At 37.1% G+C, this 15879-nt stretch overlaps 1 protein-coding gene across 6 annotated transcripts in view; it reads right to left on the bottom strand.

The window, feature by feature from the left end:
• Window positions 1–831: 831 nt before the first annotated feature.
• The window catches only part of LOC139755398 (uncharacterized), a 399483-nt gene continuing 384435 nt past the window's right edge, over window positions 832–15879 (bottom strand). For 3 of the 6 annotated variants that reach the window (XM_071673667.1, XM_071673666.1, XM_071673665.1), the window contains one exon: window positions 832–5800. In XM_071673667.1, coding sequence (XP_071529768.1) covers window positions 5584–5800 — 217 coding nt within the window. In that variant the 3' untranslated portion in view covers window positions 832–5583. Of the gene's footprint in view, window positions 5801–11641; window positions 11684–15879 lie in introns of all 6 variants that reach the window. The other 3 variants (XR_011714092.1, XM_071673668.1, XM_071673669.1) reach the window with 3 other exon arrangements.

The raw sequence follows: 15879 nt of genomic DNA on the forward strand, positions 1-15879 counted from the left end.
ATGTTCCCTCAAAGGCTCAGTCCTCTGTTCTTAACACTACCTTGCTAACGCGGGAAATAGCGAATAGTATGAAAAAAAAATCCTTCTGCTTCCCTAAATATTTACTCATAAAGTCTTCAAATTAAAAACCTGATCCACATATCCTCTACAGCTCCTGACACCAGTTGTTTCCCCCTCAGTCTGATGCTCTATTCAGGCTACTACTCCTTCATTTGCCACTCTTACATACATCTTACAATGCTCACTCAACAAAATTTGTTTGTCTTGGTAGGGTTAAATGTGAAAGGGTGACACATTTCCTAATAATTATGGTGGTTCCTCTGATATAACCAATGAAATATAAAATGAATATGTTACATAATACCTGTGTGAAAACAATATGTTCAAGATTGTGTACAACGTTTCATGCACATAGAGAAATACAGTATCCATGTCTGAGGATGAGTTGCCGTATAGGAACAGAACAAATCACAGGAAGTGAGAATATTCCATATAGTATAAAAATACTGTATGTATACATTTATAATAGCTATAGTTTTTTCCTTTCATAACTGATTGCCGTTTCCTGTGTTAGCGAGGTAGTGCCAGGAACAAAGACACGTCTGAGAGAGAGAGAGAGAGAGAGGCTGAACCATGATGATTGAAGTGATGAAGGTAAACTTTGAAACAGTCTGCAGGGCTTGGCTGTAGATGGTAGGCTTGGTTTTCGGTGCATTATACATGACAGCTAGAGAGTGGATTTATGCACATAAGGCAGTTATCTGTCCAGTTGTGATGATATACTGATAAAAATATCAGTTGTGTTAAGGAAGGGATACTAAAACACTTAAATTATTATCCAAAATGAATGTTAACTCCTTTATACAACATATTACAGATACAACAGACATACGAACAAGGTGATACCAACACCATTTACATTTTCTCACTTCACAGAAACACTGGGGTCAATATAACTTTGAAACTTGGCAACACAGTCGCTGATAATGTGACACTTGGAGTGGCTGACAAATAAAATGCGATGAATCAAGGAGGTGCAAACTTGACATCTTGACTAGTTTGTAGCGCAACTGTAAAGAGTGTTTATCGGCATCTTTGTAGAAATATTATACGACTTTTTACAATGGTAGCAGCAACTAAAATGGTTTTTATGCATAAGGAAACTTCATATTTATATGAAAAAGTACATCAGAACTGGGCCCTCATCAAAAAATTTCATGGTGTGGGACAATGATTCAGATGATGAAGTGGAAACTTAAGCAAGTTATAATTCAATTGCTGTTGAATTACCCATCATCCATATTCTGATATCATAAAGTTTGCTAAGGGTTGTTATTTTCCCTAAGCAACAATTTTCTTCCTATTTGTTATGGGATTAATGCATGTTTCTCACCACATTAAATGATTCAGATTCAACAGGTCTCCTGGACTATCATCCAGAAGAGGAGAGAACAGTCACCCTCAGACAAATTTTAATAAACCAAGTACTTAAAAATTGGAGCCATAAACCCTAAAACAATAATAATAAACATAAAAACTCTTACAACTGGAAACAAAATCTTACAGATGACACTGATTTTAGATATACAGAGGTCCCTTGCCTACCATGCTTTTAAACTAATGCATACCATTTTATCAACCACTGCATCACGTTTGGAGTATCCAGTTTTCCATGGCACCTCAAGATTTTATCCACACACTGTGAAGTGGCCATGGGCTGCTTGTGGCCCTGCCTGGCAAGTCAACATTTCTAGAGAGAGGCAAGAGGCAGAAGGAGTGTCATAACCATGCTGTGTTGCTATGGCAAATGTTTAGACAGCCTTTTGTTTAGTGTAGCAGGCTGGATGCTTTGTAGGAATAGAAGCCACAGCGTCGGTAGTGACAAACTGCCATTGTATGATTACCTTACATTTTGCACATCACTTCTTTGTACTTTTATAGCATGAGCATGTTGTTTTGGAAGTATACCTTGTTTATTCTTAACCTTATGTTTTCATTAAAGGACTTAAGGTATTTATCTCAAGGGTTACTGCCCCTAACCCTGACATTTTCCATAGGCCCTGTACCTTGCCAACCACAGGGTTTTCCAGGAAAGTAACCCCAGTGGTTGGCAAGGGACCTCTGTTTAGGCAAATTTGAGAAACTGTGTTTAACTATAAAAAATGCAAATTCTGAAGGTATTTTATATATTGTTTAAAATGACATGGTGCTGAGATATACGAGTATGAGGCATGAGCAGTTAAAATCTAAGTATGAAATCAATACCAGCAGGTCATGTCCAGTCAGACTCTTCAATTCATAGATTATTTTACCAAACATTTGTGCTATCAAGTCAGTCAGATACTAACCATGCTCATTATAAATTCAGTTGTTTTAGTATGTGTGTTTGTGTGTGTAAACTGCTTGAGGTTCCACCACATGTGAAAAGTCACCTTAGGCAAGGCTGTATAATTGGGAGGACTGTCTTGCCAAGAAGTTCTCCCTCTAGAGGGGTCTACATTTCCCTGCTACTGGAAGCAGTACAGACTTGAGCTGCAGGAGCCTTTAGAAAGGTCCTGGGTAACTCCGGATGTGTTTCACCAATATCAGACCTTGGGTAATTATAAATAAGTAAGTATTTATACTCCATGACCTCTTTCTGAAAGGGTCCTTGTTTTATCCAGGATTCTTTTTCCAAGGGGCTCCTACAGCTCCAAGGCTTTGCTACACTCAGTAGCATGGACGAGGTAGACTCTTGGAAGCAGAAAGTTACTGATGAAATTGTACTCTTTTCATCATCTAACAATGATACAGTCTCAACAAGGTAACTTTTCACTTGTGATGTACCCACAGGCAGGCATAGTGTGGTAACACCATTATATATATTTGTTACACAGTGAGTCAAAAATCACTTTTGGCAAAGATGTTCATCATCTATGGAGGAGAAGGAATTGATTCATGTCAAATAACTTCTCACTCCAAAAGAGCTCAACCTTTCCCTACAACTAATTGTACTGCAACCTTGGAGCTGCAGGAGCCCCATGAAAAGGGAAGGGTTCTTGGGGCTTTACACATACATACATACATACATACATACATACATACATACATACATACATACACACACACACACACACACACACACACATATATATATATATATATATATATTATATATATATATATATATATATGCAGAACCTTCACTTCACTGTGAAGAGGTATATGCACAATCACCACTGGAAAGAGAAAATAGGAACAGTGAGTACTTTTGTATATTACATCCTCAGAGTGGGCATCCCCACTGTGTCCGTATGTAATTAACGAAAGTACTCATTGTTCTTATTTTCTCTTTCCAGTGATGTTTGTGTACATATATATATATATATATATATATATATATATATATATATATATATATATAAAAAGAGAAAGAGGAAGACAGAGATGTAACTGTAAAAACAGCATAATTATGTTAATGTTTCTTTCTGCACCAGGCAGAAAGAATGGCACTTTCAGCACAAAGCATGGAACTATGTTTATTATATCAATCATAAGGGTAAAATCCAACTACCAGAGCTGTACATTCCACCTGGACTGCATTGGCTCATTCAGCCATCAAATTTGTCCATCCAATATCTTTCCTTCAGCTTCCAACATGGAACTGCTTTTGTTGAAAAGTACCTCAATTTGGTGAATAATCTATGAAATTTGAAAAAGTAAACTGGACTCTGTAAACAATCTAAAACTTTTACAACATACATAAAATACTTTTAATGAAAATAAGAAACAAGGAAATACTGATTGCTTTGACAGAATCAAATTTCACCACTGTATAAAACACGGGTTTATGACTGAGTTTCAATAAATCAGTTCACCTTGTACATCCAGGACTTGACAGTGTGAGACTCATGTTTACCCTGATATATACCAATTACACTAAAAGCCTTAGTCTATCCGAGTTCACCTGGTAATTGTCAAGGACACAGGGAGGCACTTTATGGAGGGACTTGATTTCTGTGGGTAAGGAAGACAAAAATTTCTGAGGTAACTGACATATGTAGGGACACCTCATCACATTTCTCTGGGAATAATTCCATAAGGCAGTTCATTTAAAGCACGGATATTCCTCATCTAGGATGTCAATATATACACTATTTGCACATTCACATTCCTTGAGAATGTTTCAAACATTACACAAGCACTGGAAACTCGACGAAGGTATATAAAAAGGTTTAAGTGGGTGTAAGCACCACACCATAAATGGTGCATCACAGTACTTGGTATCAGTATCATATGCTGCCACACATTAATTGGAAGGTTTAGGTTCATGTTTTGTAATATTTAGTGTCAACATCCTGGCACACATTCCTTCCATTATATGCCGATATTGATTACATTTCAATAGTTTACAAAGTCTTGTTGGCTGTATACTAAGCAATTAAAATATTCTAGTCGCATCACTAAAAGTCTCCATTTCAGTTCTTAAGATTCACTGTTGGGTATGTCTTTGGTTCAAGGTTTCTGACATTCATGCACTATACACTGAGAGAGAAACATGTATTTGCCATTCCACTTGTTCAATTTTGCATAGAAGAGTATGACACCCACAAGCAAGACTGGCTCAGCATGCTTCTTGGCACATGAAGAGTGGAAGGATCATACTGGAAAAGAATTCTTCTTTGATGTAACTGGCTTGAGAGCAACAATACGATCAGGAATTTCGGTGTACATCAATATCTACATTATCTGGAAACTAGTCTAAAAGAATACCAAGAAATTTGTATTTTCATTTTTGCTTACTTGTATGACACGAGCATAAATTAGAAGTCTGGATCTTGATTTTTATATTCTGGTTAACAAGATAATTCATACTAATGAGGAGGGATTACCAATTCATTATATTATTCAACTACCAGATCTTACAGACTGAAGATGCAATCTACATTTAGAGAAATAAGTGCAATAAAAGTAAGTGCAGTAATAAATCATAATTATACACATATGTATAATATAGTTATGCTAGTTGTCTAATTAGAGTAATGGTTATGGTATCATACCATAATTTCCAACTAACTTACTGAATTTAAATAATCATTTGTGGAACATTCAAACGGTAATGTTTTCTATAAGACTTTATGATAAAGTGTATCTCGAATACATACAGTATGTAAAAAATGTACATATTCAAGACAAATTTACTTGTATCCATTTGTATATAAATTTGGAATACTGACCCTATTTACATCAACGCAGAGGACAGCTATACGATGTTTTTACACCAGGTTCTTGTGTAATGGAACCATATTCATCATGGTACTTCCCCCAGCTTGAACTGGATGGCACAGACTTGCATTACGATCCATCTCACTTTTCTGCCATTCCTGATGTCATTCTCATCAAAGTTCTATGAAAAGATCATGAATGTTACAATGCCACAAGAAAGGCAAGTTTTTCTGACATAACCAGATATAATAAATGATCCTGGCTAATACATGAAAACCACTCTCATTATAAAACTCTTAATCAAATGGAGAATTTACTTTGAGAGTATATTCATCACTATTTGTCTGAAGAGATACAGTCACCACAATGACAAAGTCTTCAGTATTGGTAATCATCTGAATCAGCATAATCAGGATAATCATCATCCACATCCATGGGATCAGCAGCCAGATTGGTGACAGTAGCAGAGAGAGGAGAGTGTTTGTTGAGGGCCCCTCCACTCCCAACACCTCCCACAGGGTTCCTGCCACCTCCACTTGTTGAGTCTAAGGCATCATCACAACCCATTGAGAGCTCATCTTCCTCCCCATAGAACCTGAAATTTTTGACTCGATAAGTTTGGAATGTCACATAATCAAATTAAATTAGGTAATAAGATCTTATTAGTCCAAACAGAATGACAGTATGTATCACACAAAAGGATCAACAAACTGCAAAGAACTCACTTTGATTAGTAGCTGTCAATATCAAAAATCAAAGTGGAAAAAAGAAAATGAAGAATGTCCAAGTTTCTTCATCAGAAAACACTGAAGCATTTCAATTTGTGAAAAAACAAAAAACATCTAACAGCCAAGGAATGATTCTATATTTAAAAACATGCTTCATTTATAAAAACCAAATGGTCTAATCAGATCTGTTAGAACAGGTGAACAGGAAGTAAATAATATAATGAAGGCACAAAACTTTTAGCCCATCCAACAAGCTTTTCCAAAGAATCCCCCATATCAATGTTCTTAGTTGTTTGAATGAAAAATGTCTTGAAATATATTTCTTCCAAATCAAAAAGAATGATCTAAGGCTGGCAAAACATTCTGATCTGATTGGAATATTTCAGAAAATCTGAAGTGCACTCATTTTTAAAATAATTTCTTTTCAATTATCAAGACAAAACCGTTTTGCAAAGTTCCTTGGATTACCATATATCTCAACACATAAATGGTCAGTGCTTTATGTTCTCAACTCTTATTTCAAATATTAATTATATTATGTAATTCCTTTATTTCCATGTCCCATAACCTGAGGGTTCTTCTCTTACTACCCATTCTGGCAATCTCATGCTTTTGAAGTTTAACATACTGCTTAACTCCTTTGTCTTAGTTCATATTTTTTTTTGTTATCTACCACTACAGCATAATCAGTCTCCACTAAACAGACCTCTTTTCTACATCTCATGTAAAATTTTTTGGAAAGATTATCCATTCTACATCAAAACTAGCATATTTTGACATTTTTTGTAGTATGTATGATAGCCATATGATAAAAAAGCATCAATGTAGTAAATATAATACTGATAATCATCACCATAGTTTAAAGTGCATTAATTGGAATTTTGGAGTGTGTCAACTGACTGATTACAAATGCATCAAATAACTATACAGAACACATTTATCTGAGAAGCATGATGCCATAATGACTGTCTTGTGTTAATAATACCATAATTTTCCAAATATATCTATCTATATCTATGACTCTAGTTCTCTCTAGGAACTCTGATCAAAGGGGTGGCCACAGCAAAAGAGTTTACACTTATTCCTGTTCTTACATGCCTATCTCACACACCTCATTGCATGCATTCTTCCCCTTTTCTCTCAATCCAGGTGGTCTTCCTCTCACATCAACTCCTGTAATCATATCGTCATACACTATCCTTGTAAAGTTCCCATATTGCAGTCTTTCCAGATTCCCAGACCCTCTTAAAGTATTATGTTTCATCCTCTTTACCACTCTAAATTAATTTCCTTTGCATTCCCTTTCATAACGAATCTCTCATGCACCCTCTCATTACTTTCTTCATTCAATCTAGTCATACCACATGCTCCTCTCAAATAACTCATTACCACACCCTGAATTCCTGACCTCTGTGACTCATCTTATGTTCACATTTTGGATGCATAGGTTAAGGTTGAAGGACTAAGCTGTCCCTTAAATCCTTTCTTCTCTTCCATACTTTCACCTCTACCCTTCATCATTCTGTTAAGAACCTAATGGTTTCTCTAAACTGTAGTGCTCCTTATCTCTCCTTCCATATCATCATACTAACTCAAGATAGCTCTCAGATTCTTCCATTCTGGCACCGATTCCAGTCTTTCTCACTCTATAACAAAGTTTGGCGCATTTTCTTCACTGTAGGGCTTTATAAAATCAATACTTTCACTCTATTTCCTTTCAAACAGCCTTACTTTATTTTTACTTGCATTTACCTTCAAGCACCTATGCTTACAAACATCATAACTGCAAGTCATGGATACCTAAAACTGGAATAAACCCTAAGAAAACACAATAAAAACTTTGACAATGGACAGAGGTTTCTGTGAAGTTGCTACACAGGTAACAGGAAGACTTCTAGCCTTGCTTCTTCTGAAGGAAATTCCTTTGAAATTAATCCATATGTAGTGGGATTCTAAAAATTCTGCAACATGCTCACATGGGAACAATGCATGCACCACCATCAACCCTACCCTAGATGTATAATGAAAGACAAAAGTATGTTCCTGGGAACTGGAGAAAACATCTCGTGAAAGGCAAGCACTCTGGCTGGCGCTTCCTGTCAAAAATCATAAAGTTGGTATCTCTAAGCTGTGCTTCCACATGTTACTAAATTTCCTGGGATAGAGGTAAAAGATTTCCTAAGTTTCTAAGTTTCCAGTTATTCACCTACAAATTTTAAACTTATCTGTTCATGTTTTACTTTTCTAATATGACCAAATTTAATACAATGGTACAGTATCAGCCAGAGGATTATTCGGACCTTGACTTAAGCCAACAACACATATAAAGCATCATTGCAGTCAGGCTTGCAAACTGCCAGGATGTATTAGGCAAGTCTTACATTATGTTTTGCCAGATTTATGCAAATAATCACCAGGGGGGGGAAAAAAAGGAACAGTCTTTTGTCTTTCACTGCAAACAAAACTCATTCAGTCAGATTCAAGACAGCACTTAACATCTAAAAATGGGAAAGCACAACCTAATATTCCTAATTCATATTCTCTGCGATGTAAAAATGTTTCTTCTTGCCACACCTGTTTTAGTGAGCCTGATGGTGTTCATATTAAATCTAGATGCTAGAGAGGAACCTCTGCTCAGCCTTCAGACCTGACATAGTGGTCTGGAGGATGCTAAAGAGGAACCCCAGTCCAGCCTCTAGACCTGCTGTAGTGGTCTGGAAGATGTTGGAGAGGAGCCTTAGTAGCCTCCAGATAGTACAGCAGTATAATGGTCAGTCAACCATTACTACAAACAACTATGTATCAAAGGTCAGTGACTTTAGAGACTACATAAACAAAACTCAAAAATGGAGACCATTTCTTCACTTCTCTCTTATCCTAGATACAATCTTCATCTATTTGGACAATTCAACACTTCAAACAGCAATAGTTTTTGCTACCTTGCCCTTATAAACTATGAGAAGTTCCTGAACTTCACCAGAAAAGTTACATTCGGCTAGGTTGTATCACTGTCCATAAACAACATGAATACAATCTCACCAGGAGTCCACCAGTTTCATGCAACTGATTACTGTGCAGCCTTACTGCTGCGGGTGCCTCATAAAGGGTCCTGATGTTATACAATTAAAAGTATGAAGACAGGTAATAAGAAAACTTTGTCCAGTTTACTGTTACTATACAACAAGCAGCTTGGATTATTCTATCTTGCTAATGAATCTTCAAAGTCTAGAAATCTTTGAGTGTGCCACATGGATATGGCAAACCTTATGCTTCATAAATTGAAATGGCACTAACCCAAAAGTCAACACAATTACCCCCTTCATTTACAAATCTACTGCAATCCCACCAACTTCAGTTGCTTTCCTGGACTTCCTCTTACACAGGGTTTTCACCACCTTTTCTCCATGACTCTTTCACATCACATAAATCTAAATCCAAAACATTCCACATCTGTCACTCTATCATTGAACATGTTTAACCACCCTTCTGAATATTCATTCCTCCTCTTCAACTTATTTTTCCTTGTTACCATTTCCCCATTTGCCCTCCAGCACCAATGTTCCTAGTTATTCTCTTGTTTATCTCACACTATTAAACTCCTATGAAAACATATTCCCATTCCCCCTGAAGTCTGCCGATACTCACTTACCCCAACTCTCATTTGCCTTTTTTTGCCCCTATACCTTCCTCTTTACCTCATGATACTTTGTTTTGAGCATCTCCCAATTGTTTGCCTCCTTCCCTGCAAATAACACCCATACACCTTTCTTTTACACTTGCAATTTAATTCCTCGTCCCACCAACCACTACCTTTTCTCACCTGTACACCTCTAATCTTCCACATGCCACACAATTCGCTTCCCCTAGCTTCAATTATTCCTACCTTCTGGCATTCTACATTTAACCTCTCTTTATTATATCTCTTCTCACATGCCTCTTTTCCAAGCTCACTCACTTTCACAACTTTCTTCTGACCCATATAATTTCATCTTTTCCTAAAATCTTTACAAACTTTCATCCTCACTTCCAATATATAATGATCAGACATCCCAACAGCTCCCACTCTAAGCACTTTACATTCAAGTCTCTCTTTGCACATCTATCAATCAGTAAATAATCTAATAATGACCCCTTTGCATCTTTCCTACTCACCTATGTTTATTTATGTATGCCCCTCTTTTCACACAAGGTATTCCTAATCACCAGTCCTTTTACAGCACACAACTCCATAAGCTGTTCACTATTCTTATTCATAAGACTGGGTACCCACACACATTCAAATCACCTATCACTAAAATCTGATCTCTTGCATCAAAACTGTAAACACATTCACTCAGCTCCTCCCAAAATGCTTGCATCTCTTCCTTAGTCCTCTCATTTCCAAGTGCTTAAGCACTTCTACTTACCCAACTCTCATAATTCTTTTCATTTTTACCCATGTCAGTCAGGGCTCACTTCTTTACACTCTTTCACGAATTCCATAACAAGATAGACAGATAAATAGAGATAGACACGCAGATATCAGATAGGCAGACATGTAAGTCTTTATACATACTCATGCCTCAGCACTTATAAGCTCTGCCTGCATGTGGTTACACACTACTGAGGCTGTAATCATTATCAATGAATGAAAAGGTGTACAGTCTCATCAAAAAACTTGTTGCTCTAAAAGAATCCATCATATCCATTGCCCTGATTGATGTGCAGCCTTGAAGCTGCAGAAGCCCCATAAATGGGGTTCTGGGGTTTTATAATCACTTAATTACCCAAGCCTCAATAACATTCCATATTGACATGATTGTGTTTATGAAACAACCTCCAATTTTCTTGCTTTTAAAGTTAATAAAGATTATTGTTTTTGAATTTTACTTTGGATTAAAAACCACCTGCCCCTCTTAATCATATTAAGAATACACTGCTCCTCCCTTGTCATGCTATAATGATGTTTAGATGAAAAAAAAAGTCAACTGTGAGCAAAGTCAGTGGTAGTGTCGGTATTATTCCAAGCTGTGTTGGTATCTAGCTGTTTTGGGTATATGGCATTCTCTAAAAATAATTTCAAGCTTTTCACCTCCAATGGCAAGTTTTCTTTGGGACTCGTTTGCTAAAGTCTATCTAGTCCATGCATATAACATATTACAGTACATAAACAGTGATCAATAAGCATCTACCTGTAATTATCGAAACATCTATGATTTAATACACAAAGCCAAAACAATATAATCTTAAAACAAATTGAGATCTCAGGAAATTCAAGAAATTAAAAATGATGAATGTTAATACCAAATTTGGGTATGAATAATGCATACAAAATCATGGTACTGACAAGTTTTTATCTTATAGTAAACACACAGGTTTGCTGTTTTAAAAGATGTCTTGTATGTCCTTTGGCTTCAGTTTAAAAACATAAGTATGAAAACCATCCACTAATACATACCATTTCATATGTAAAACTACATTATTCAGGGGAAACCTTTTTCTAAAAGGGATAACACCAAAACAGGACACATTAATTAAAACATCTCAAACCTTCAAGTCCACCAAAATTTAACAATATACATACACAAAAAATATTGCATTAATTCATAAGTGGACTTAGTGTGTGTGTGTGTGTACGTAAGTAAGAGCTGCTGAGGGTGCACAAAAAAAGAGCTGACATGCAAGTGCCCAAGGAGGGACAAGGCCCCACAGATGCACAAACTTCCCACCTGTCAGGTGCCCACCAGCCTCACAGACTCTCCTCGACAATCCTGCAAGGTGCACAGTGCACTTAAGTTTCTCCTCAAGATCCTCTACAATTTCTAAACCTTCACCCAAGAAGAACCTACATAAAAAAATCCAATAACCTACTTATGCCATCCTCATACTGAGAATATTAAAAAATGAGAATCAGTGACAGCAAATAGATGGGATGGAAGTTTTAGTAACTGAAACATGAAATGGACCACTAGGAGGGATATATTACAGAAAATATGATTGTCCAACATTAATCTTGCACTGAAAATCTCAACTGTATTCCTTAAAGTTCATTACTGTTATATATTTTATAAGTATAGCAATACAGAAGAATATCCTTAAATTCTTTGGAAACACTCAAGCTAACTAATGAAAATTCTCTCCATAAATTTGAAGTAAGTTTTTTGAGTAATAAATTTCAATTTTCTTTTGATAATAAGAATGAAAATTACTCATAATATAGAAAGGAAACAATACATAATTCTATTTATTCTTGCTTATCAACAATTATCATAACTGTATATATGGTGTTAATACTTTAATAATATTTCATACAATAATATCTACAAATTAAATGGAACTACTTAATAGTTTTTACTTAAATGCAGCTACATATGATTACGACTGAAAATACAGACATCCTGAAAGGATGATCTAAAACTGGAAGTAAAAGGGTAAATGGTATTGGCAGCATTTTACAACACAGGAATATGGATTTATTGTATATGTTATCAAACATACTCAACATCTACACTATGTCACACCAGATATTCAGGCTATCATGGATAAAACCTTGCCTGGCTAATCAGATTCTAAATTCTTAAAGGGGAACACAAAAATTCTCATGACTATGTTTACTCAAATTTACACTGATATTCCCAGTTGTTTAATTTGTTTATGGATGGGGTTGTTAGGGAGGTGAATGCAAGAGTTTTGGAAAGAGGGGCAAGTATGAAGTCTGTTGGGGATGAGAGAGCTTGGGAAGTGAGTCAGTTGTTGTTCGCTGATGATACAGCGCTGGTGGCTGATTCATGTGAGAAACTGCAGAAGCTGGTGACTGAGTTTGGTAAAGTGTGTGAAAGAAGAAAGTTAAGAGTAAATGTGAATAAGAGCAAGGTTATTAGGTACAGTAGGGTTGAGGGTCAAGTCAATTGGGAGGTGAGTTTGAATGGAGAAAAACTGGAGGAAGTGAAGTGTTTTAGATATCTGGGAGTGGATCTGGCAGCGGATGGAACCAAGGAAGCAGAAGTGGATCATAGGGTGGGGGAGGGGGTGAAAATTCTGGGAGCCTTGAAGAATGTGTGGAAGTCGAGAACATTATCTTGGAAAGCAAAAATGGGTATGTTTGAAGGAATAGTGGTTCCAACAATGTTGTATGGTTGCGAGGCGTGGGCTATGGATAGAGTTGTGCGCAGGAGGATGGATGTGCTGGAAATGAGATGTTTGAGGACAATGTGTGGTGTGAGGTGGTTTGCTCGAGTAAGTAACGTAAGAGCGTGGTTGAGAGAGCAGAAGAGGGTGTTTTGAAATGGTTTGGGCACATGGAGAGAATGAGTGAGGAAAGATTGACCAAGAGGATATATGTGTCGGAGGTGGAGGGAACGAGGAGAAGAGGGAGACCAAATTGGAGGTGGAAAGATGGAGTGAAAAAGATTTTGTGTGATCGGGGCCTGAACATGCAGGAGGGTGAAAGGAGGGCAAGGAATAGAGTGAATTGGATCGATGTGGTATACCGAGGTTGACGTGCTGTCAGTGGATTGAATCGGGGCATGTGAAGCGTCTGGGGTAAACCATGGAAAGCTGTGTAGGTATGTATATTTGCGTGTGTGGACGTATATATATACATGTGTATGGGGGTGGGTTGGGCCATTTCTTTCGTCTGTTTCCTTGCGCTACCTCGCAAACGCGGGAGACAGCAACAAAAAAACAAAAAAAAAACAAAAAAAAGAAAAAAAATTACCAGAAAATAAATTGTGCCCATTATTTTTCTTAACCAGTCTAAAAAGTATGAAATTTCAAACAGCTTGTTTTCTGTTTTACACATAATGAGGCAGTGCCAAGAACTGACGAAGAGCAGCTTCATTCGCTCGCATCTGCCTGTGTATGTATATGTATGTATACCCTGAAGTGTATAGGTATGTATATGTGCATGTGTGGGCATTTATGTATATACATGTGTATGTGGGTGGGTTGGGCCATTCTTTTGTCTGTTTCCTTGTGCTACCTCGCTAACGCGGGAGACAGCGACTAAGTATAATAATAATAAAATATATGTGAAGGAGGGAGAGAAAGAATTCTGCTTCTATATTCAATGCATGTTGTAGAAGGCAACTAAAGGGGACAGGAGTGGGGGGGATGGAAATCTGTCCTTTCTTGTATTTCAATTTCTGAGAGGAAACAAAAGAAGGAGCCAGGAGGGGAGTGCTCACCCTCCTCAAAGGCTCAGACTAGGGTGTCTAAATGTGTGTGGATGTAACCAAGATGAGAAGAGAGGAAAAACAGGTAGTATGTATGAGAAAAGAAACCTGGATGTTCTGGCTCTCAGTGAAATGAAGCTAAGGGGTAAAGGGGAAGAAAGGCTTGGAAATGTCTTAAGAGTAAAGTCATAGCTAAGGAAGGAGTAGCACTACTCCTGAAGCAAGGGTTGTGGGAGTGTGCGACAAAGTGTAAGAAAGTAAATTCTTGACTGACATGGGTAAAACTAAAGTGGATGGTGAAAGATTGTTGATTATTGGTACTTATGCACCTGGCCATGAGAAGAAAATTCATGAAAGGCAAGTGTTTTTGTGCACAAGAGCAGGTATGAGAGATGGCTGATTTTAAAGTGAAGGTAAGTAATGTGGCAGATGAGGGTATAACTGATTTGCATGGGGTATTCAGTGTTATGAATACAAATGGTGAAGAACTTGTGGATTTGTGTGCTGAATAAAGAATGAAGATTGGGAATAACTGGTTTAAAAAGAGAGATATACGAAAGTTTATGTATATGAGTTAGAGAGATGGTCAGTGGGCATTATCGGATTATGTATTAATTGATAGGTGTGTAAAAGAAAGACTTTTAGAAGTAAATGTGCTGAGAGAGGTAGATGTTGGGATGTCTGAGCACTATCTTGTGGAGGCAAGGGTGAAGATTTGTAGAGGTTTTTGAAAAAGATGGAACAATGTTGGGGAGAAGAGAGTGGTGAGAATAAGTGTGTTTGGAAAGACTTGTGTGAAGAAATGCCAGCAAAGACTGGATTTAGAATGGCAAAAGTTTAGAGCAAATGAAGCAACGGGAATAGATGAGGAACAGGAGGTATTTAGGGTAGCAGTGATGGCATGTGCAAGAGATGCATGTGGCATGCGAAACTTGGAAGGTGGGTAGTTTAAAAAGCGTAGTGACTAGTGGGATGAAGACGTAAAGTAGCTAGTGAAAGAAAAAAGATGTTTGGGCAATACTTACAGGGAAGGAGTGCAAATGATTGGGATGATTGGAATATGTATAAGTGAAAGCGGCAAGAAGTTAAGAGGAAGATTCAGGGGTTGAAAAAGAAGGCAAATGCAAGTTGGAGTGAAAGAGTATCAGTAAACTTTTGGGAGAATAAAAAGATTATTTTGGAAGGAAGTAAAATAATTTGCGAAAAGACAAAAGAACAAATGGGAACATCAGTGAAGGGGTCAAAAGGAAGTGATAATAGGTAATGATGAAGTGAGTATTTTAAAGGCTTGTTATATATGTTTGTTGATAAAGTGGCAGATGTTTGGTGTTTTGGTCAGGGTGGTAAGCAAAGAAAGAGAGTCATGGAGAGTGGTTTGGTGAAGAGAGGAAAGGTGGTGAAAGAATTATGGAAGGTGAAATGCAGAATGGCAGCAGAAGTGGATGGTACTGCAATTGAATTTACGAAGAAAGGGGGTGATTGTATAGTTAATTGGTTGGTAAGGGTATTCATTATAGGTATAGATCATGGCAAAGTGCCTGAGGATTGGCAGAATGCATGTATAGATCCATTGTATGATGGAAGATGGGATAAAGATGAGTGTTCAAACTACAGAGGTATAAGTTTGTTGAGTATAACTGGTAAGTTGAATGGAAGGGTATTGACTGAAAGGGTGTAGGCATGAACAGAGCAACAGATTGGGGAGGAGCAATGTGGTTACAGAGGTGGAAGAGGATGTGTAGTTCAGGTGTGTGCTTTGAAGAATGTGAGAGAAATACTTCAAAAAACTGATG

The sequence above is a fragment of the Panulirus ornatus genome, chromosome 19, assembly GCF_036320965.1.
Source record: "Panulirus ornatus isolate Po-2019 chromosome 19, ASM3632096v1, whole genome shotgun sequence".
Taxonomy (NCBI): domain Eukaryota; kingdom Metazoa; phylum Arthropoda; class Malacostraca; order Decapoda; family Palinuridae; genus Panulirus; species Panulirus ornatus.